The 23,772-nt window shown below is 36.3% G+C and overlaps 1 protein-coding gene across 1 annotated transcript; it reads left to right on the plus strand.

Moving 5' to 3' along the window:
* The first annotated feature begins 322 nt into the window (after positions 1 to 322).
* Positions 323 to 23,388, plus strand: LOC137397361 (uncharacterized). Its single transcript, XM_068083650.1, has 11 exons — positions 323 to 375; positions 534 to 1,021; positions 1,918 to 2,003; positions 3,072 to 3,368; positions 12,657 to 12,914; positions 13,431 to 13,644; positions 15,459 to 15,544; positions 16,264 to 16,560; positions 19,773 to 19,884; positions 22,087 to 22,298; positions 23,332 to 23,388. Exons 1-11 carry the CDS (start codon positions 323 to 325, stop codon positions 23,386 to 23,388), a joined length of 2,160 nt encoding a protein of 719 aa, XP_067939751.1.
* Positions 23,389 to 23,772: the final 384 nt, after the last annotated feature.

Here is a 23,772-nt window from a genome sequence, read left to right on the forward strand (position 1 = left end):
TGTAACTGTCAGTGCACCTAGTTGAGTGCAGTGTCTGTTTTGTGATTTTTGTGTCAAGTTCATGTTGTTTATATTAATATTAATTTTCTTATATCTGTTCTAGGGAAGCAGCATGTATCTTATGGAGGCAGAGCGGTGGCTGAAAGAGTCTAGGTGCTGGTGCAGTGTCGCTGCAAGTGTAACACTAAGTTTTCGCCAGCTGAACTGTCTAAAATCCTTGAAGACTTCAATGCTTTACCAGATCACAATGGACAAAATATATATCTACGTGGCTGCATATCAGTGACACCTGATGCCCAGATTAGAAGAGGACCACGCAAAAATGACGCCAAGAAGCGCACTAGTTACACTGGATGCACACTCAAGGAAATCGAAGTAAAGTACCCTCTACCAGGACATAGTCGTATGCCTTGTGACTGGTGAGTAGATGTTATTACTGGTTATGTGATTCTAAGTTCACGTTATTACGAGAAAAAGTATATTGCAATCTTGTAATCTTACACGTTCACCAACGTGAGGTGTTTATTATACAGAGACTTTGGACGCATCGAGAAAAGAAGAAAAAAAAAGGACCGTGTGACTTTACCGTCGGAGTGGGTCAACCTAATAAAGACGACAGACCAACAGAAACCATTCCGGATAGCCTTTGTTGAACACCCGTTGACAGATGATATGCTACCAGATGACACACCAGTTATAACTGTCATGAACTATAAAAATGCTTACGAGCCCGTTGTAAAAGCAGTAACTGGTATTGTGGCATTTCGGGGGGTTCGATTCCAACTTGGAAAGACGGTGACAAGCCGAACTGCCATGACAGCTGACTGTACCACTCCAGTTATTATCTTGAAAAGAGGAATGAAGATGGTGAATCTTACCAACCCTACCAATCTTTGCCAGGCCTATCCACCAGGAAACTTCCTCGCGATCAAAGAGGCTAAATACAACGATGTGAAGGCGCTTCTCTCCCACGTACATCTAGATGCGAGAGTCACTTTTCAAGACAAACTTAAACCATACAGTGCTGCCATTGCAGATCTAGATGATGATGATAGGGAGTACAGCGCAGAACTTTTACTTTATTACATAGTTTCATTGTATTATTTTAGTCACATTATACTCTCCAGGTCGCCCCTTTTAGTATTAATTTATCTCAATATTTTAGTCTCATAGTCCAGTCATGTATCATATTATCATAATATAACCTCATTATATATTCTGATCATACATTATATATATATATATTCTGATCATACATTATATTGCAAAGTCTCATATTATGTTGGATACTAGCATTTTAGCGGATTGTATTAGGCCACAGCGATATGTCGCGGTGCAAGAAGTACTCAAGTCCGGAATTTGAGTCAAAAGTACCTAAGTCCATAATTAATTTTTTTGCTTACCCGCCTACCGTTTTTAAAAAAACCTTGTAACTCATGTCAAATGTCAAGTTAACACAGTAGTCAAGAAAGGTGTGAAAGATGTTTCAAAAAAGCTATTAGTATGATTTACCATAAACTTTAAATCTTTAATGAGCTGCTGATGGAATTGGACATTATGTGACTTAGGCACTTTTAGCGCTAGGCTCTTCAATTATTCGTTCAATCTGACCGAATCCACGAATTTCACAGAATTCACAGATCTATTCTGCCGAATATCATAGATTCGTCTGAGCTGTGCATGCACACCGAATTCGTTACCGAAACGCGTTTAATTGGCTAACCAATTTTTTTAGCGAGCACGATTCTATTAGCTTTGACAAGTGATATAGTCCAAGACACGTACGACGACACACAATAAAAGTATCACCGCGATATGACTTGATATATACGATGCAACTGCCTATATGCGCTAGAGAATGTAATGTGAATTTTGTTGCAAGTCAACCTTTAAGGCTGAAGTTAAATATTATTGCAGGAGTTACGATGTTTATAAAGAATGATCAAGTGTTACAGGCCTCAGAGGTACCAGTCAAACATCACTCTTCTGCTCCATCTGTTCAGGTCAGTAATGTTCACATTTATTCTCTCAAATTATCTCTTGTCAAGTAGTTGATAATTGAATAATCACAGTCTGTGAAGTGAAGAATCAGTTAGAGGTTGCATCGTTTTCTGCTTTTTTACTGTGAACATATGATATATAATAAATTTATCAAAGCTAGAATGCTTATGCCTTATTTATATTATCTTCAAGACAGTCCAGTGCTTCATGTTCACCTGGAGGTTAAATCAATTTAGTCATTACTTGATATCTTAACTTCATCATTAAAGAGTTGTCCTCTCAACTCCTACAACTTTCTCAATCTCAATCTGCATTGCAAATTGGTAAATGGTTTTGAAAATAGTATTAAAGTTGTGACTCAGAGTTGATGACTCTCAAGTCATCTCTTGTCAAGTAGTTGATAATTGAATAGTCACAGCCTGTGAAGTGAAGAATCAGTTATAGGTTGCATCGTTTTCTGCTTTTTAAAGCCAACCTGATATATGATAAATTTATGAAACTTTGCTCCAGTTGAATATCTCGTCTTATCTGATGGTCGACTTATTCTACAAAATATTTGGTAGAGTAGAGTATTTCTAACATTTGTAGTATTCCTGATTTTCTTGCGTTGTTGAAATTGGAGAAAAATGTTTTAGTTATTTTGCAAAAAGCTGAAACCAATGGCCAAAGTGTGAAAGTACAGTTTAATGAGTCATTTACACGAAGTTAGAATGCCTATGTCTTATTTACATTTTCTTCAAGACAGTCCTGTTGTGCTTCATGTTCACCCGGAAATAAGATCGATTTAGTTATCATTTGTTATCCTCAACTTCATCATGAGAGTTGTCCCCACATCTCTTACAATTTGCTGAGCCCAATCTGCATTGCAAATTAATAAAAGGGTTTTGAAAATAGTATGAATGTTGTGATTCATCGCTGTGATATGTTTGGCATTAATGTAGCATCGAAGATTTTTACCCTACAAGGTTTTTAATGTGTTATTCTTGTTAGAATCTAACTTTCACTTATTCCTTTTTTATCTTTCAACTAGATGACCAACTCTTACATCAGTCAGTTTTTGTTGTCTTCAGAAGAAATACAGTTCTGCACTTGACTGCTGCAACCGAGTGTCAAGCCCAAAGCCAAATGAAAACATTCCTGAACCTGGTGTCTCTGATCTGGATAACTCGCATCTGGGTGAAAGGCAAGCTGTTAAAACAAAAGTCATTACTCCTACTCGTGATGATGCGGGGCCATGCATCACTAGTGTGCAATCATTAGCCAATCTCAATGCTGACGGAGAGACTTGTGATGCAGCCACTATAGATGCCGGTACGGAGACCAACGAAATTGCATCTGATGGATCCTTTCCCCAACAGAAAAACATGGTAAGCAAACAGGAAGTTGAGGTGTTCATGCTACAGTCACTCTATACAGTAATACTTTGACATACAAGCTTTGTTTTTCTGGAATGAGATTTTATGTCAATTCCTTCGTATCTCAAATCAATCTTTCTTATATGAATTAACAAAATTGATCTGTTCCCACCTTCAGAAAGAGCAACTAAAACAGGATATTACCATGGTAAAACATCCTTGTAATTGATATGATTCACCCAGCACACACAGAATAACAAATACCTACATGAATCTCGTGTTTACCATCTGCAATAAAAAGTAATATTATGGTGTGTAATACTGTATAGAATTCTTACCTTTGAGACGGACGGTAGCGGCAAACAACAGTGTGAGAGAGACTCAATGGCAATACGTTCGTTGCGTTACACTTTTGTGACACTACGTAACATAAGATGAACTTTAAATAGACTTAAAGATGTGGTTGCGTCAAATTTGAGTTGATTTTTAAAGAAAGTATTTTTTTTTGTCCATCAGTTGATATGTTGTTTGTTGCGCTAGGCGGTCTCATTACGAAGATACAGTATTTGAAAATTAAAATCGAAAAAATTCGATCGCGGTGAAAACGCTCAGGCCAAAAAACATGCCAAGACTTTCCCAGAATGATGTAACGCGTGATACAACCTGTCTCCATCTCTCGTATTCACATCGGCTATTGCGATAAAGGTCTAGTCCTATGTGGCTCTATTGGCATATATTTTATCTTGTATTTGCTCGTGTTGGCTAGAATAGAATTTTTAATCCAGATACATTAGTACCAATGTGTCAAAGGTCTCAAACAAGGAAAATTAAAAACTTGTCATCTTAGCTTGTAAATGCTTTGTAAACATCCTAGTACCAACTACCGATTCTACCGCTCTACGGTAATTCTGTCAAGCAAACTATGTAGAATAAGGTCTTTGTATCGGCACAGTTCCGTCGCTACCCACACTAACGATATACAGCCTCCCAAAAGCCCCACCCACATTATGCCTGTTGCCTATCCTAGGGTGGGGCTGTATATCATTGCCCACACCGAAAACTAGTTTCTTACTATCGTAAGTAAAATAAGCACGCTGCGTCTTTGGAAAGAATATATATAGGGATAGAGTTTTAAGGATGAGAAATATGGTGCAAACTGGATTTGAACTCACATTCTCCAGTTTTGCGGACATCCTTATACCGTATCCAATTCACTACAATGTTATGCAAATCATGTGTGCATTATCTTCAAATATATTATTTAATTATATAATTTTTACCAGCAAAAATTTTTTCTATTCGGCATGAAGCTTTTATTAAAAATATTCATCAAGTCATGGCCACTCACATAGTTTTAGCTCATACAATTAGACAAATTCATCTACTGCAGCAAACTCAAACAAAACATCATGGTTTATGCAGCACACATTCAAGTCTCTCTTTCCCATTTATGGCAGTTTCCACACTGACAAAGCTTCTTCGGCTGGTGGGACTACATAAACATCCTGTAATCAGTAAAACAAATGCAATAAATATATGTCATTCATAGATATGTCATTCTAACGCGTATCTACTGAAAGCCTTCAAATTGGGAGTTAGATAGATTGCGAGCGTAATTTTAAAAATGAATAAATGTTTAACAAAAGAATAAGTACGCCCAGCCAACGATTCTAAGCTTTGGTTCTGGAAGTTAAAGATTTGCATTGATCAATCGATTTTCTTCACTTTCTACAAATGAGAAGTGAACATCTAAAGTCAAATCATAAGTCTAATTTACTAAACTGCCACAGAAAATTTGAAGCAAATATAGCTAGGTGAACCGATAGCAAAATTATAAAACGATGATTAGTGATAGCAAAAAGTTGTAATTTTATTAATTAGTACATGTATTAATGAATGCTAAAAATATTACCTTTAGTATATTCATGGCCATTAATCAATCTAAGCCATTGTATTGCTAGATGCTATGGATTAAAAAGAAGCCGTCAAGAACTCACTGTACATACGTATGTCGCACACGCAGGAAATTACATTATAGCCTCAAACAGGGAAATATAATCTTAATGTAAACTCAACAGAATATCTATAGGAGACTCAAAGTAAAAGATAAAGTTAGCTCCATTCTCCTATCTTCCTTTGTAGCACATTAACCACCTGATGCCCAAAAAACTCGGAGTCACCTTCGCTGTAACTTAACAGCAATTTTTACAATTCTGTTCATCAATAAAACGTTTTGATCGAGTAATTCATTGAAGTAACAATGTTAATTAATTTAGTAAATATCGATGTCCGTGCGATTTAATAATAGAGTAAAATCCCTAAATTTGAGATCACAGACAGCACGTTTTACGAGTGATAACATTTATTATGACCTATATTAAAATTTCGTGGTTATGATTGGCTAATGAAGCGCCCTTATATTTATCGCTCGTTGACTTTTTTCAGATGTATCACTAGTTACGTCACGAATGAAGCACCCGCGGGAATGTGAGCTTTTTAAAAGATGGCCTCATTCAAACGCATATTTCTCTGGACAGGATTGGTCTACAAAGACAAAAATGACATCAAATTTTAGCTGATGTTTTAGCCTTCCATTGGTCTTAATTTCATTAAATCGGCCTTGTTGACGCAACCACATCTTTAAATGAACTTAGCATGCTATACACTAGTGTTGGGCATGTAAGGAGTTATCCACTTTTACCGACACCGAATGATTATCGGTATCCGGAAAACCAATCATTTTCGATGACAGCTGCTTATCCACAGCCGGTTTGATATGATCGGTATTTATCCGTGAAAGCCTATCGGTGATTGGTGATCTGGAAAGATTTTTGTATTTGACAGGCTACACCATTACCAGCGACGTGTTCGCGGGAGAATCTCCTGCACAATGAGCTGCCTATGAAAGAGCTCATTTGATGTCTCGCCCACAATTGCTATGTAACGGAATGAGAAAGAAATGAGAAAAATGAAAAAGAAAAATCGCGCGTCAATTGATGTTCAAATATGCAAAAAACGCATCTTTGAAGAACACGCTAATCAAAAAGAATCGCTCAGCTCACATTGGCAATCACAACTTTTTTCTCAGACATGCTGAAAACACAACACATGCAAATTATACGAGGTCTGATCCAAAAGTTTCCGGAATGGAGTTGTATACTCGTGCATATTTGCACGATGAAAAAACCCATTGCAGGGTTGGCTGGGAAACACCTTGGAGTGTTGTCACAAAATTTCAGGTTGCTATGACAATGCGAGCCGACAATATGTCAAGGTTTGTCCGGTGCTTCCGTCATTTTTTTAACAAATTTATCGTCATGGCTAATCATCGGAACAGCATATTTGCATTAGGTTTTGTGCAAATTTTAGGAAAACAAGTACTCAGACAGTTGAAATCTTATCTATTGCTTTTGGAGATGCTGGTCTAAAGAAAACACAAATTTTTGAGTGGTACAAACGTTTTTGTGAAGGTAGAGATAGCACTGAAGATGTCAGGTCTGGCAGACCAGCGTCGGCAAGAACCTGCTCGTAAATTGACAGTGTGAGGTCACTAGTCATGCCAGATCAATATTTAACCGTTAGAGATATCTGGAGAGACTGGACTTAGTTTTGGAACAGTTCAAAAAAATTTAACTGACAATTTAAACATTTTGAACGATTTTTTAACAGTTTAGACGAGCCGCAGCAAAGTTCGTGCCAAGCTTGCTAACTGATGACCTAAACAAGCTCAGGATGCACGCTTGCAACGATTTTAAGGAAGCTTTCAGGAATGATCAAAACTTTATTTTAAAGGTCGTAATATTCTTGTTTCCCTAATTTCACCCAAAATTTAATGCAAATGCGCTCTTCTGGTTTATTAGACATGACGATAAAAAAAAAATTTTAAATCGATGGAAGCATATGACAAACCTTGACATATTGTCGGCTCACATGAGAACGCATTGCCATAGCAGCTTGAAATTTTGTGACAACACTCCAGAGGTGTTTCCCAGCCAACGCTGCAATGGGTTTTTTCATCGTGCGAATATGCACGAGTATATAACTCCACTCCGGGAACTTTTGAATCAGACCTCGTTTTATAATTCTTTCTTCAACGAACATTACCACGCTTACCTATAGGTATCTAGTATTATATTACGTCTTACATTGATAAAATGTAAAACGTAATATGCGTTGTATCTTTTACCAAATATAAAACGTATATTACGTTTTATATTTTATATAAAACCCCCGTTTGATATTTGATACATTTGATATATTTATACGTTTAATATTTGATTTATCCCCCACCCGCATTATATAAAAATGGGCAGTAAGTAAGCTGAAGTTAAACACACACTGAAAACCATTTACCGAACTACAATACCGAACTTTCTTAATTGGCAAAGGATACCGAAAACGGTAAGTACCGAGGATACCGACACTTGGAAAACCGATAAAAAAGTGCACAGATATCCTTTCCGGCACTAAATTATATACCGGTCCAACACTACTATATATATACACACCTAAAAATAAGTTTCAATATCGCATTACGATGAGTTTAATTCTAGTTTTCATACTTTGCTTTTCCGACTTGACATTTTTCGAATCATTTTTTGACTCACTCTCAACTTTGGCTAGCCTTTTTTAAAACTTTTTCAAAATGGTTTGAGGAAAGAGATAAAGCGAACTCGGCTTTACTTATGATAGAAGACTCTCGCATACTCTCCTTCCTAAAGGCTGCATCAAGAACTGTCTCGTATCTTCGCATCTCAATTTTGTCCCGCACAAAGCGGTTAAAATCTACTCTGAGTTGGCCAGCTTTGTAAACTGAACAGCAAAGAAAAGAATGCTTAGCAAGAATGAGAGCAAGTACAGCATGACTTCGAGCATCATAGACTGATCAGGAACATCAAAAAAGACTAGCGATTGACTGAAAAAGGATGGTTGCGAAGGTATTCTTACAGACCGATCAGCAACATAAATAAATACTGGCATATGAGTGAGAGAGGGTAGCAGCAAAAAGATCCCTAGATACTTAGGAGCAACGTGAGCAAACACTGGCATATACCCGAGATACTTTGGTTTAAAACAGTAAGATCTTTACAGGAGGCACACAGAAATATACATCTTCTTTTAAAATATAGAATGGTAAATGTTTTATACGTTGTATAAAATAAATTTTTTATACGGCAACTTCTTATTAGCCCTGCAACACCGGGTATTCAGCAAGGCTATTTTTCAGTATCGAGTTGTATGTCAGCATTAGGCTCCGACAACTTTTATCTTTACATGATCTTAACCCTTTCACTGTCGTAGACGCATAAATGTGTTTTTGTGGGACGACTGCCGTGGACGCATTATTGCGACTTTCCCTGCAATTGCGTAGTTACCTCATTTTATTATTTGTTGACATCATAACCCACGGTCTTTAGGACTTTTATGAAATTGACAGTGTTGTCCGAATGTTTGTCTATAAAATTAGCCTAAAATAACGAAGCAATTTTAAACTTTTGTTAGAGAATTCCTAATTTAATAACGAACATTTTTTTTGTGTGAGTTCATTGATTACCGCGCGCGAGTCAGAAAACAGGTAATTAGTAATGTTGATGACATTATAGCCATTTCAGATTCAGATTTTCGTGATTATACAGATAATTAAAGCAGCAGCACTGTCTCTGAGAGTGGTAAAAGTAATAATTTTGTAAGAGTCAGAAACATGGAAGATCATTTTAGCTTCGCATCGATCATAATATCACACAGCTTTATCATCGCACAAAGTATAGATCCATTGAATTTTTGCATAGCAATGATGGCTAAAATGTTAGCAAATTAAAATATGTAACCAAATTGTTCTAAATAGAGATTGAAATTGGAAAAAATACTGTTTACATATCATGAAGCTATATCGACAATTTTCAGTAAAATGGCTGGCACTTAGCAGATACCCAAATTTGTACATGCTCAGCAGTGAAAGGGTTAAACCATAACTGTCGCGTATAACTTGTATCGTATTTTCTAGGTAAATCAGACACGCTGATTTCAATTTTGTACTCAAAATAAAGATTGGTCCACTAACTTTCATAGTAATGAAGGCTTTTTTACAGCGGTTTAATATCTGTCTCGAAAAGAACGCGTTCGGCACAACAAGCTCCGCCCATAAATACATGACGCAACCTAGCCTTTTAGGAAAGGAAGTTAAGGATGTTTAGACCGATTTTGAATAATAGAGATGAGTGTGTTAAAATCCATCATTATCTAAATTCAGCCTTGAAAATAATCTCGGTCCTTTATGAAAGGTAGATAAGTTATTTACCATTGCATATTTAAAATTGAGCTAAAAAATAGATCGATAACTACGCTAGCTTATGATAAAACTTCACTTTTTGAGCTCATTTCTCTCGGCATTCAGCCTATTTAAACATCATGTAACAAACTATATGCAATTTTAAATAGTTTATATACCTTTCATAAAAGACTGAAATTATTTTTCAGGCTGGATTCAGATAATCATGGGTTTTAAGGCACCTATCTCTATTATTTTAAATCGGACTAAACATCCTTAACTTCCGTTCCTGAAAAAGCTAGGTTTCGTCACATATTTATGGGCGGAGCTTGTTAAGCCAATTGTGTTGTTTTCGAGACGGATATTGAAACGCTTTAAAAAAGCCTTTAAGACTTTGAAGGTTAGTGGACCAATCTTTATGTTGAGTACTAAATTGGAATCAGCGTGTCTGATTTACCTAGAAAATACGATAACAGTTATACGCGACAGTTATGGTTTAAATTTGCTGACAAATTTTCATATCATAGCTATATTTAACCAGATTGCATAAAATATATTTTCACTAATCAACATGCTTGAACGGTTTGCAGCCAAAACTGGCTTTTTATGTGCAATAGAATAGGAATTACGAATGTTTCTTTGTAAGTTGAGTTCAGATTACTGCAATCATGCTATCAAATAATATGCTATAAATCTGCAAATGTATAAGTTTTATTATAATAATAATCTATCAAGTGCTACAAATATATATTTAAAAACAAGTGACATAACAAGCCATATTGATAATACATGCCGAAACAAAAATTAACATTTTTTGAAACAATCTTTGCATCATTTGTTCCGCAGGTTTCGTTGTGATTGTTGCTTTTGTACGAAACCATTTCCTCATCTTCCAGCTGTTCAATATTTTCCACAGTGTATGCTGACCTGAGCTCTTTCTTTGCACTGCTGAACTAGTTGATATCAGCATCCAAACAATTTTTTAGAAGAACAAAATTATCTAAAAATTTTGATAACATAATGATAAGCCGGATGCGCGCGTAGCACAAATCGTCCAAAACATCGTAACTGCTAAAATGTTTTTCACATATGTCGACATATCAAGTTCGCATTCAACAAGAAACTACTTGGAGCCTGATACAGTTACTAATTATTTCAATGGTGTTGCCATCAAAGTTTTTAACGAAAAAAGCTTAAAGTTTGATTTACAACAAAACTCACATTACAGTTATTTGGTATCAAAAGATTTACCATGTCTTACTTTGCTGTATTTTGGGTGCAAAATAAGTGGAAATGTGATTACAAGCTCTTAAAAGCTCAAAAAAGAACAGTTAATCGCCGCCATCACGAAACTGCCGTAGATCGAAATCCATTTATTTCTCTGACGTAGTCAATCCATTTGGTTATTGTTTTGACACGTGATGTTTTCACGCGAATTGAAAGGCCAATAAAAGGCTCAATATAAAACTTTTCGTAGCACTAGTTTATGACAAACACTTCGGGTTTTACCGAAGAGCCCTCACTAAATATAGATGCTCGCTAGTTTACAGTTTTGTTTCGGCTTGGTCTAGACATCTAGTTGGAGTTTGATCATGTGACCCATACTTTCTGCCCAACAGTGCGAATAATTTTTGCAGCATTGTTCTACTATCACAGGTGACCAACAGGCTCTTCATGCTTATCAGAGGATGATACGCACTCCTTCGAGCTAAGGTTAAAAAGTTAAACCAAATTTTTATTTGGTAGGTTTTGAGATATTAGTGCTCAAAATGACAACATTACAATGATGATGAAATAGATGCGTAAGAACAATAGACATGGTTTTATTGAATGCGTGAAGTATATTTGTGAAAATATTTCGACAAATGAGGTTGCATAAAAGTGTAAACAGAAGCCATCTTGTTCAAGTACGTCCCATTTGAGCCATTTTGGAAAAAGATTCTAATCTACGACAGTTTCGTGATGGCTGTGATTAACTGTTCATTTTTGAGCTTTTAAGAGCTTGTAATCACATTTCCACATATTTTGTACCTACAACACAACAGAGTAAAACATGGTGAATCTTTTGATATCAAATAACTGTAATGTGAATTTTCTTGCAAGTCAACCTTTAACAGTTGGAGTTGAAAAGCGTACTTCGATGTTAACAGAAACAACGAACGAATTAATCGTTATTGATGTTATCAAGTCATTGTTACCTCATTTTATGAACACTTTTCTACTGATCACTTGCTATCATTGGTTCGTACAGATAAAGAGTTTCAAATAGTGGTGGTAAGTAGAAGGGGCATTCAAATAAAAGTGACGTTCAATTCAAGGGTGGCACTCTATTTTTCAACCCTTACTCTTTGCATGGCGCTCAAATAGTGGTAGCGTTCAAATAAATGTGGCGTTGAACTAAAGGTGGCATTCAAGTACATGTTTTACGATAGCTTACAGTATGTAAATGGTTTTAGATTTTTTTACAACTAGTGTATATATACAGTGGACTCTCGCCATACGGTTTTAATTCGTTTCACTGTTTGCATCGTAAGTTGAAAATGTCGTATAGAGGGGTTTAGAAACCCATAATATTTATCTAATAGAAGCACCCCTTGGTAAAATTCATCAAAATTGGGTATATTTTGTGCGCTACATATTTAAAATTAGTAACGAATTAATACGGCAAGCTTACAGATCCTACAGTAATATTATTATCTTTAAGACAGTACAATAGTGCTTCATGTTCACCCGGAAATAAAATCAATTTAGTTATCACTTCATATATTAACTTCGTCATGAGAGTTGTCCTCCCAACTCCTACAACTTTCTGAATCCCAATCTGCATTACAAATTGGTAAATGGTTTTGAAAATAGTATTAAAGTTGTGACTCAGAATTGTAATATGTTTAGCTATAATGTTGCATTGAGGACTTTCACTTTATAAAGTTTTTAATGTGTTATTTTTATTAGTATGTCACTTTAACTCATCCTTTTTTTATCTTTCAACTAGATGACCAACTCTTTCATCACTCAGTTTTTGTTGTCTTCAGAAGAAATACAGTTCTGCACTTGACTGCTGCAATCAAGTGTCAAGCCCAAAGCCCGACGAAAACATTCCTAAACCTCGTTCCTCTGATCTGGATAACTCGCATCTGGATAGAAGCCAAGCTGTTAAAACGGAAGTCATTGCTCCTACTAGTGATGATCCCAACGCTGTCGAAGAGACTTTTGATGCAGCCAATATGGATGCCAGTACAAAGACCAATGAAATTACCTCTGATGGGTCCTTACCCAAACAGAAAGAAAAGGTAAGCAAACAGGTAGTTGAGGTTTTTATGCTACACAGTTATATGCCATACAGTTTTAATTCATTTTCATGTTAGCATCGTAAGTTGAAAATGTCGTATAGAGGGGTTTGGAAGCCCATAATAGTTATCTAATGTAAACACCCCTTGGTAAAATTCATCAAAATTGTTTATATTTTGTGCGTTACATACTTGAAATTAGTAACGAAATAATATGCCAACCTTAGTAACTATAGTTACCTACAGTAATGTTAGTTTATTTAATGTATTTATTGGTTATTTTATGAACCGCATTAAAATGTAACACTACAATATAACATTACAAATCCAAACACTCATGAATAGCATCTTCCTAGTTATCAGGTTTTGTTAAAAGAAACTGAAACTGTAAAAGTCGGAAATATTACGGCCTCTTTTTTGAAAACTTCATATTATTTGTCTTAAATTATCTTTTTTGTCCAAACGACTCAGTAAAGTGCTTAACTGATTTAATAATGGCACAGTTGGGTCTTTTTCTAGAAACTGCCTTCAACCAGCGAGATCACTGCATCCTTGATAAATCAAACATTGAGTCAGACAGCAGCACCAGCTCTACTTAAAGAGAGTATGGGCCGTCCTGTTACCATTCCTTATCATGTTCTTGAGAAGATTGGCTTTTCAACTCCCTTTGCTCTCAAGATCAACAATGAGACATTCATGGTTGATCCATCCTGTCTCATCTATACAAAGGCTGGTAGGTGATTGATCAGGCATATAATCGTCGAAAGTCTATGTATGAGTGTGGCTTTAGAATATCACACCAATGTAAGAGATACTCTTAACATGCACTGATATTTCTATGGAACAATCAGCTGTTACAATGTAGTTTGTCAACCTACACTATTGGCTTTTGTGAGACAACAAAAGACTACAGGAATTCAGACTAGAATAAAAGAAAAGTTGTAGTATTTTGAGCCATGTGTGCTTAGATCGATGGCTTTTAAATTGTTTTTGCAATAACCGGATATTTTCTCTCTAGTAACTCTAGTAGCTTATTAAGTGTGGATATCTGGTTCTGATATCTGGTTCTGATATCTGGTTCTGATATCTGGTTCTGATATCTGGTTCCCATGGTCTGCAATATAATGTAGCATTACTATGTACACTGCTGTAGGAGTGACAGTGACTTGACAACAATGAACTCGGTATACTAAACCTTTGTGGCACTACGTAAAGAAACATTAAATTTAACCTAAATGAATTTAGCTTACTAAACACACACTTAGCGGTAAGTTTTATTATGTGAGACGGCAGACGGCAGCACCAGCTGTATTTAAAGAGAGTATGGGCCGTCCTGTTACCATTCCTTATCATGTTCTTGAGAAGATTGGCTTTTCAACTCCCTTTGCTCTCAAGATCAACAGGGAGACATTCATGGTTGATCCATCCTGTCTCATCTATACAAAGACTGGTAGGTGATTGATCAGGCATATAATCGTCGAAAGTCTATGTATGAGTGTGGCTTTAGAATATTACACCAATGTAAGGGAAACTCTTAACATGCACTGATATGTCTATGGAACAATCAGCTGTTAGTTTGTCAACCTACACTATTGGCTTTTGTGAGACAACAAAAGACTACAGGAATTCAGACTAGAATAAAAGAAAAGTTGTAGTATTTTGAGCCATGTGTGCTTAGATCGATGGCTTTTCAATTGTTTTTGCAATAACCGGATATTTTCTCTCTAGTAACTCTAGTAGCTTATTAAGTGTGGATATCTGGTTCTGATATCTGGTTCTGATATCTGGTTCTGATATCTGGTTCTGATATCTGGTTCTGATATCTGGTTCTGATATCTGGTTCTGGTATCTGGTTCTGATATCTGGTTCCCATGGTCTGCAATATAATGTAGCATTACTATGTACAGTATTGTAGGGAGTGACAGTGACTTGACAACAATGAACTCGGTATACTAAACTTGTGTGACGCTACGTAAAGAAACATTAAATTTAGCTTAAAAGAATTTAGCTTACTTAATACACATTTACGGTAAGTTTTATAATGGGCTAAAATTACTTGAATTTTGGTTTTTTGATTTTTTATCATTTCTTTGCCTCGTTTTCACAATATAACCTTTAGCCGACCGTATTAAAACCTTTTTCAACTTGATTTGACAAAAGACACCGAGCGACACGGCTAAGCGACACCGGGCAGACAACTACAGCATAATTAAATTGAATAGCTTGCTCAGTATTTTCTTACTCATCATTCACAATTGACATCATCCCATCATTCACAAGCATCAAACACTCGATGGAAGTTTGCGATTAATAAAACTCACTTGACTTGTGGGCTTTTGTCGTTTCCATCTTGCAGTTGATGCAAACTTGCAGATTAATCGTGTCATGGAAACATAGTGAGTGTACTCAGTATCCTGACAGCAGATTGGTAGTGATTGTCAGGTGTGTCAGCTCATTATAATTATTGGTAGGAAACCACATCCGTTGTAGTTAGTCATGGCTAGTAGAGACAGGCATTGTTGAAGCTGAAATTAAATATTATTGCAGGAGTCAAGATATTTATAAAGAATGATCAAGTGTTACAGCCCTCAGAGGTACCAGTCAAACATCACCCTCCTACTCCGTCTGTTCAGGTCGGTAATGTTCACATTTATTCTCTCAAATTTTCTCTTTTTAAGTAGTTGATAATCCAATAATCGCGACCAGTGAAGTGAAGAATCAGTGGAAGACTTTACCGTTGTCTGTTGTTTTAAGGCCAACATATGATATATAATAAATTTATAAAACTTTGCTCCATTTGCATATCTCGTCTTATATGATGGTCGACTTATACTACGAAATACATTTATATGGTAGATAGAATATTTCTAGCATTTGTAGTGGTCCTGATTTTCTTGATTTGTTAAAAATTGAGAAAAATGTTTCAGTTCGTTTGCAAAAAGCTGAAACCAATAGGCAAAGTGTGAAAGTAAAATTTAATGAGTCAATATACATGAAGTTAGAATGTCTATTCCTTATTTATATTATCTTTAAGACAGTACATGTTCACCTGGAAATAAGATCAATTTAGTCATCACTTGATATCTCAACTTCATCGTGCGAGTTCCCCCCACATCTCCTACAATTTACTGAGTCCCAATCTGCGTTGCAAATTTATAAAAGGGTTTTGAAACTAGTATGAAAGTTGTGATTCATGGCTGTGATGTGTTTGGCATTACTGTAGCATTGTGGATTTTCACCTTATAAGGTTTTTAATGGGTTATTCTTGTCAGAATGTTATTTTACCTCATCCTTTTTTTATCTTTCAACTAGATGACCAACTCTTATATCACTCAGTTTTTGTTGTCTTTAGAAGAAATACAGTTCTGCACTTGACTGCTACAATCAAGTGTCAAGCCCAAAGCCAAATGAAAACATTCCTGAACCTCGTTTCTCTGACCTGGATAACTCGCATCCGCGTGGAAGGCAAGCTGTTAAAACGACAGTCATTGCTCCTACTAGTGATGATGCTAGGACATGCATCACCGGTGTGCAATCATTATCCGATCTCAACGCTGTCGGGGAGACTTTTGATCCAGCCAATATGAATGCCAGTACAGAGACCAATGAAATTACATCTGATGGATCCTTGTCCCAACAGATTAAAATGGTAAGCAAACAGGAAGTTGAAGTTTTCATGCTACAGTCACTCGATACAGTAATACCTTGACATACGAGCTTTGTTTTTCTGGACTGAGCGCTCATGTCAATTCCTTCGTATTTCAAATCAATTTTCCTAAAACAATTTGATAAGTATAAATTAATGCGTTCCGAACCTCCTGTAAAAATCTTAAAACAGGACATTATAGTAGAGAAACATCTTTTAAATCGATCTGATTCACCACTTACACTGACAGAGTAACAAATACCTACACACATTGTTCCCTCTAATTATTTTCTGTTTGAGCAAGTACACAAACACCCCGAGCAGTCCCATGGACCACTGTGAGCAACATGGGCCATGCAAATTGTGGTCACGCAGTATCATATTCGTCATATACATTAAGTTGCATGTTTTAAACAAAATAATAACATTACAACCATAATTTCTATCAAATTACTCAAAGCTCAAAAGCCATGTAACCAAAAGTGTTAACCGACAGCTATATTAACATAGCTGTTTTAACAATGGTTTGTATAAATTATGGCAAAGCATGAACTACAATGTGACAGTGTCCTACTGACATCTTGGAGAGAGTGCTGCTGTTCACTGGGTTTGATGGACTAACTGTAGTCTGGAAGTCTCCTCTTGTAATGCTGCCTGTAGAAGAAATACATGCACAATTTTAATTACTATTTGCTCTATTACATTAACTGATAATACAGAAGTTACTGATCAATACATACAAATGTTTTGGTAAACAACACCAGATAATCACAGCTGTGACTGAATGCTGAAATTTCACCTTATTCTTCTTGTGTGTCTTTGTGACCTCTCCAATAGGTTGACACTTTGTCTAAGTAGATGCATCTGTTTGCTTATCAGCAGTATAAGGATCCTCATTCTGAGTAGCTCTTGCTCTGGAAGGATTTAGACCTGTAAGTATTTCAGAAAAAAGTTGAAACATTAACATGCTGCACAATGACACGTGTTGTAATTCATAAAGCTACGTGTATGTATATATCTATGGACTATATCTGCAAAATATTGAACTACACTGTTTTATTAGCATCTACACGAATGATGTTTTTAACAATTATTATTCTTAATAAATTAAAATTGTGCTCGAAACTGATTGAGAACTTAAATTTTTCCTTGTTTTCTCTACCAGTAACACGCTGATTCCCCATTCCATCCCTTGCATCATTGTACTATTTCTACTGCATTCAAATGGCTTTTGTGCTGAATGTGACGCTCGAGGTAGTCCAGTTTCCATTCACTCCTCACCTTGCCCTCTGAAAACTCACTGGCTACTTTAGCTTTGCACCACATTTTACAGATCTTTCTCACTTGAAAAGGAAAAAGTTTTACCAAGCTTCACTGGTTTGCCAAATTTTACCAAGTTTCACTGATTTGTCTTCTGCTTGCACATACTCCGACAGCCATTCCATCTTAACCCTTTTTAATGCCATTCATGTACAAATTTAGCTGTCGGCCTACTGCTAGCCATTTTACCGATAATTGCCGATTCTGTTTCATGTTATGTATACAATTTTTATAACTTCAAACTAAAAGAACAACTATCTAGAACACTTTTGTTATATATTTTATTTTGCTAACGCCTTAACAAATAGTGTTATGACAAAAATTCAAAGTATCCATACTTTGTGCATTGCTAAAGCCATGTGAAGCTACGATCGTTACGAAGCTAAAACGATCCTCTACATTGTAAAGTCAACAATGTTCCTTCTCTTACTAAACTATAACTTTCATCCCCATCATAGTCAGTGCTGATACTTTAAGGATCTGTGTAATCACAAAAAACCTAAATCCGAACAGGCTATCATGGCATCAGCATAAGTAATCTGTTTTCTAACTCGGGAGGTATTTACAAAACTTAAACAAAAAATGTTCGTTTTCAAGTTGGAAATTCCCAAACAAAAAACTAAAATTGCTTCGTTATTTTTTGCTAATTTTATAGATAAATCTTCAGACAACAGTGTCAATACCATAAAAGTCCTAAAGATCGTTGGTCATGTTGTCAAAGAAAAATAAATTAAGTTAATAGGTCATTGCTGGGAAAGTCGCAAAGTGCGTCTACGGCAGTCGACTATAGAAAACGCATAAATGCGTCTACAACAGTGAAAGGGTTAAATTAACCACATTTCTCCTATACTTGGTGGCTGGATGTGCTACTGCCTGTTCGTTGTGCCATTATTACGATGGATAAAGAATACCTTGCTTCAGGTCGCGCAACGTCCACAAGGAAACCGCACTTTTGCTTGCAGCATTAATGGTCCAGAACCCACAGGCGCAGTGGCCAGGAAACAACGTCGTGACATAAATGCGTGAGCGAATTGCGTCAGATAACAACCCGGAACAGCCAATCACATGTTGCATAATGCCGAATAAACTATGCCTTTCTTTTACTGTATTTGCAATACTGGATGGATTTTTAGTTGGTGCGCAGCTCAGATATTTTGTGCGCAGACACGCAGGGAGCAGTGCGCATTTTCTCACAAACCATGCTTAGAGGGAACAGTGCCTACACAGATCTTGTTTTTATCATTTGTAATAAAATGTTACCTTATTGTATACAATAAACACTACTATAACATAAATATTCCCTTCCAAGAACATCTACGCTATAGGGATTTACGCTATACGAACAGTAAAATACATGTAAATTGCGTAAGCTGTTCCAAGATCTTTCCAAACTCATACTTTTAGGCATACAAAAACTAGACATAACTATTTAATATGTTGACTGCACCCTAACTGCAGTATTACTGATTTACGTCAACAACTTTTCTTCTTTTTTATCATTTTCACTCAGTTTATTTTCCTGACTCATTGACAGGTCGCTCTTCTGTGGCCGATCTGGTGGCTCAACCGAGGGTCGTACTTCCGGTTGAGACATGGTCCGGCTCAGTCTCTCCTTGGTGCAACGTCTCTTCCATCTTGAAGGGTCCGCGCTGGTCTCTTATTTTTGGCTCGGTGGTCCTTTTATGTTGGCTTTTCTCGGCTCGAAGCCCGCCTGTCTGCTGTCGCCACACATTCTCAAAATCACTTTCTGTAATCAGTCACAGGCATTCAAAAATAAAATTTTAGTTGCAGTAAAGTAACATAGGCTGGCTTGAATGGCTCGTCCTCAGGTTCATGTATATGCTGAGTGATAGCGGTGTTCCATCCGATGTTGTGTAAGAATTATCTATTTACAGAATGCTAAATGCATGGCTGGTGAAGATAAAAGACATATCATAGCTGACTTGATAGATTCCATGCTTGAAGCAATCACATGTTATATCGATGATGAGCAGTCATATGGTCTCGGTATGTTTTTAATACTTTAGCAATTCTATTTGATTGCCATTTTACTCTGCTTCCTCATGAGAGAATGGAAGTTTTTTATCATTTTATTTTTGTGTCTGGTTTATTCCAGAAGGGCATTGCAGATTCTTCTAGAATGTTTTGTACATAACAGCTTTTTATATATTAGCATGTACCAACATATTGACTTAACGGATTTGATAAAAGCAATGATACATTTTACTGTCAAATCTCTATACATATAGTTAATTGCTTGAAGATCTGCTTTGCATCCTAAAACTTCCCTAGGACACTTATATTTCGCTAGTATTTAGTTTCGTGAGTAGCCCATAGAGTAAAATTTCGCTGCAACATAATTTCGCGGTTCTGATGAGTGCGAAAATATAGGGATATGAAAATAAATGCAGTGGTAAAACAGATTACATTCCTCAGGTCCAGTTCGCTAATAAGAAAAAAAATTCAATTTGGGACTAGTTCGTATTTGTAAACCGCAGGTTGAAATGTGTGGGTGAAATCGACAATTCAATTTGATCACTTGTTGCCATTTGTTTCTTGGACTATCAATGACATCTAGGTCCTTCCGCCGTGAATTTCAGACCCGTATTCCAAGAAGAAGAAAATAGATAGGTAGCAACCAACTTCACAACCAAAACTGTATAACCCTTTCGCTGCCATTTATGCATTTTCTAGGGGCCAATGCCATAAAACGCATTTTTGGACGTTCTCAGCAATTGCGTGGTAACCCGATTTTATTATTCGTTGACCACATAACCCACGGTCTTTAAGAGTTTTATGAAATTGACTGTGTTGTCCGAAGATTTCTCTATCAAATCAGCCTAAAACAACGAAGCAATTTTAAACTTTTGTTTGAGAGTTTCTAATCTAAAAACGAACATTGTTCTGTGAGTTCATTAACTACCCCGCGCGAGTCATAAAACAGGTAATTAGTTGTTGATGACATTATAGCCAATTAAGATTTAGATTTTCGTGATTATACAGATAATTAAAGTAGCAGCACTGTCTCTGACAGTGGTGAGAGTAATAGTTTTGTAAAAGTAAGGAACATTGTGGAGGATCGTTTTAGCTTCGGATCGATCGTAGCTTCACATAGCTTTATCATCGCGCACAAGTAGAGTTACATTGAATTTTTGCATAGCAATATTGGTTAAAATGTTGGCAAAATGAAATATGTAACAAAAATGTTCTAGATGAAGATTGAACTTGAAAAAATACTGTATACATAATCATGAAGCAATATCGGCAATTTCGGTAAAATGGCTGGCACTAGGCCGGTAGTGAATTTGTACATGGTTGGCAGTGAAAGAGATAATATGGTTGGACCTGATGAGGGTTGATATTGTTTTTGGCTGGTAATAAAATTCATCACTACAATAATTATTCTTCAATTTTATTACTTCACCTACCAGACTTTCATCCTCATCAGTTACAAATTCTGTGACTAAGCTGATATCGTCTTAATTTGCTTTGCTATGCTGCTCAGTCAGTGTATTAGCTATAATGAGTTTACCAGAAATTTTCCATTGAGCCCAACCACAGACGAAAATTGCCTGCATTTCTAATATGACGATTTTATTGTGGATATCAATGAACAAAGCTATTTAATTTCGCGTTTTTGCTCGTTCGTTATGATAGTTTAGTTTCGCTCATGAAATTTTCGCGAGAGGATGACACCACGAAAATGCGAAAGTTAGATGACGCGAATACATAAGTGTCCTAGGGTATCGCATGTTCCAGAAAGTTGCCATTTGAGGATGTATCTCAGTTGCCTCTGGTTTATTCATTCCATAAAACCTTTGACAACATCGTAATGAGTAATGCTAATAGCTTTTACTATAATAATTTTGTCTGGTTACTCCAGAATTGTAGGTTGAGGCAAAATATATGGAATAAAAGATATACATTATACAGGGATTGAACTCATAATATTCAGACTGGTAGACCAACACTCTAACCCCTGCACCAACTGACCACCTTTATTGTGTTAGAGAAATGTTCTGAAGATACTTGTTCTCTGCGCCTTATCAGTACACCTGACAGTCTAGTATCCAGGGTTGTGGAATGTCTAGGATCCTAGTCTGTCTAAAGCCATAGTTACATGTACGTGTCATGTTCTGCATGCAAATTAAAAATAATAGTTTACTAAGAAGATCAACCGTAATGCTTTAAATGAATTAATTTTGACAGCTTTAAAAAAAGAAAAGAGAGAAGGATCTCAGTTAGTTCAAGTGTCAACCAATCAGCTTCATGAGGAATTTCTTACAACCAATCAGCGTCATGAGGGCGATCTCACAACCAATCAGCTTCATGAGAACTTTCTCACAACGAAATGGAACGCTATAAATGAGCCAACGGTTCCACGACCTACCCATGCACATCAAGCAGACTCTATGTCTGAGGTGAGTAGCTTTATAGATCCTTGATTTTATACCTGGATCTGAGAGATGTTATAGAGTTGGCTGGTAGACAATTCATTTACTCAGATCTGTGCATAAAAACTCATAAAAGTTTTACTACCAACAGTTACTGGCCTTAATGTTTCTTAGTCATTTAGTAATATGCTATTAGTAGTTGTCTTTCCTTTTGTAATTACTTGGTGAAGTGGAATTTGGGTTGGCTGTTTAGTTGAGACTAGTGCTGGGACGATATTACGATATTTCAGTATATCGTCGATATTACTTTCTGATACCGACCGTACCGAGTGCTTTCTGCCCATACCGAAATATCGGATATCGTCGATATTTGACGATATCGACGATAATATAGATCCATCCGTTTTTTGACGTCATCGCCCTGTTTGAATTTTCGCTCGTCTACGAAAAAGCCGCCATCTGTAGAAAACTATCGTCATTATCTTGATTAATAGTATGTTAGTTAGTAATATTTAATTGTGCTGATAACAAAATAACAAAAAGCCTCTATTTGCAGGCATATCATCAAATAAAATGGGAACTGTGAAAGTATCCTGAATGCAAGATAGTAGTGAGCAATTCTTGTTTAGTTTGAGATTATTGGTGTGAAAATTAAAAGAAGATTTACATAAGATGATGAATTCAAATAAGTAATGCAGAATAACTTTTACCAAAATAAATTGATTGATACTATATACAAGAGTTCAGGTCTGAACAATAGATCTTCTATGAGTATTGATTGGAGCAAGATTGATTGTTATTAATAATTTGATGAGTATAATATGGTCTGTACGATCTAACTGTGTAAGTATCGTTGATGTTTACATGATTAATAGTATTTTTCGATGTTGTTTTGATACTAAAATAAAACATTTTGCAAACAAAAGCATTGTTTGCAATAATTAATTGCAAAAGCTTCGTGTTTTAACGATAAAAGTTCTCCATAAAGATGGCGGACAACGATATAATGACGTCAGGAAAAATGAAGGATATTCTACTCTTTTTGACACCCGTTCTTCAGGCTGTAAACTTCAACGAAGTTTACAGCCTGCGTTCTTCAGGCTGTAAACTTCGTTGAAGTTTACAGCCTGAAGAACGCAGGCTGTAAACTTCGTTGAAGTTTACAGCCTGAAGAATGCACTAGCAGGAAACTGTCAGTAGCTGAAAAGATAAGTGAACTAATTAATTTTCGAATTTATACTCCTCCATCTTATGTTGAGCACTCTGGCTTTAGTTCTAAGTAAGATAAATTTCAATATATATATAAAAATTGTTTCCTCACCCCGGATACCCCGTATGGGTGGTAATTTCTGCTCTAACTCGGGTCTCCTACCAGAGACCTGGGAGTTTGAGCACTCGTCTCAAGATCTTAGCCGTTCCCAATAGCGCACTTTTCTGCAACTCACCTGAGTTGATTGCTGTTGGTATTTGGGCAAGCCACATTTTATGCGCCGGTGTTATT

Source organism: Watersipora subatra, chromosome 5, assembly GCF_963576615.1.
Source record: "Watersipora subatra chromosome 5, tzWatSuba1.1, whole genome shotgun sequence".
Lineage (NCBI taxonomy): Eukaryota > Metazoa > Bryozoa > Gymnolaemata > Cheilostomatida > Watersiporidae > Watersipora > Watersipora subatra.

Bases quoted from the DNA above. Each gene is read 5' to 3' on its own strand.
- LOC137397361 (XM_068083650.1), top strand. From the start codon at position 323: ATGACGCCAAGAAGCGCACTAGTTACACTGGATGCACACTCAAGGAAA. The intron at 376-533 runs GTAAAGTACCCT...TTTATTATACAG, and splicing joins GCACACTCAAGGAAATCGAA to AGACTTTGGACGCATCGAGA. The intron at 19,885-22,086 runs GTATGTTTTTAA...TAATTTTGACAG, and splicing joins TGAGCAGTCATATGGTCTCG to CTTTAAAAAAAGAAAAGAGA.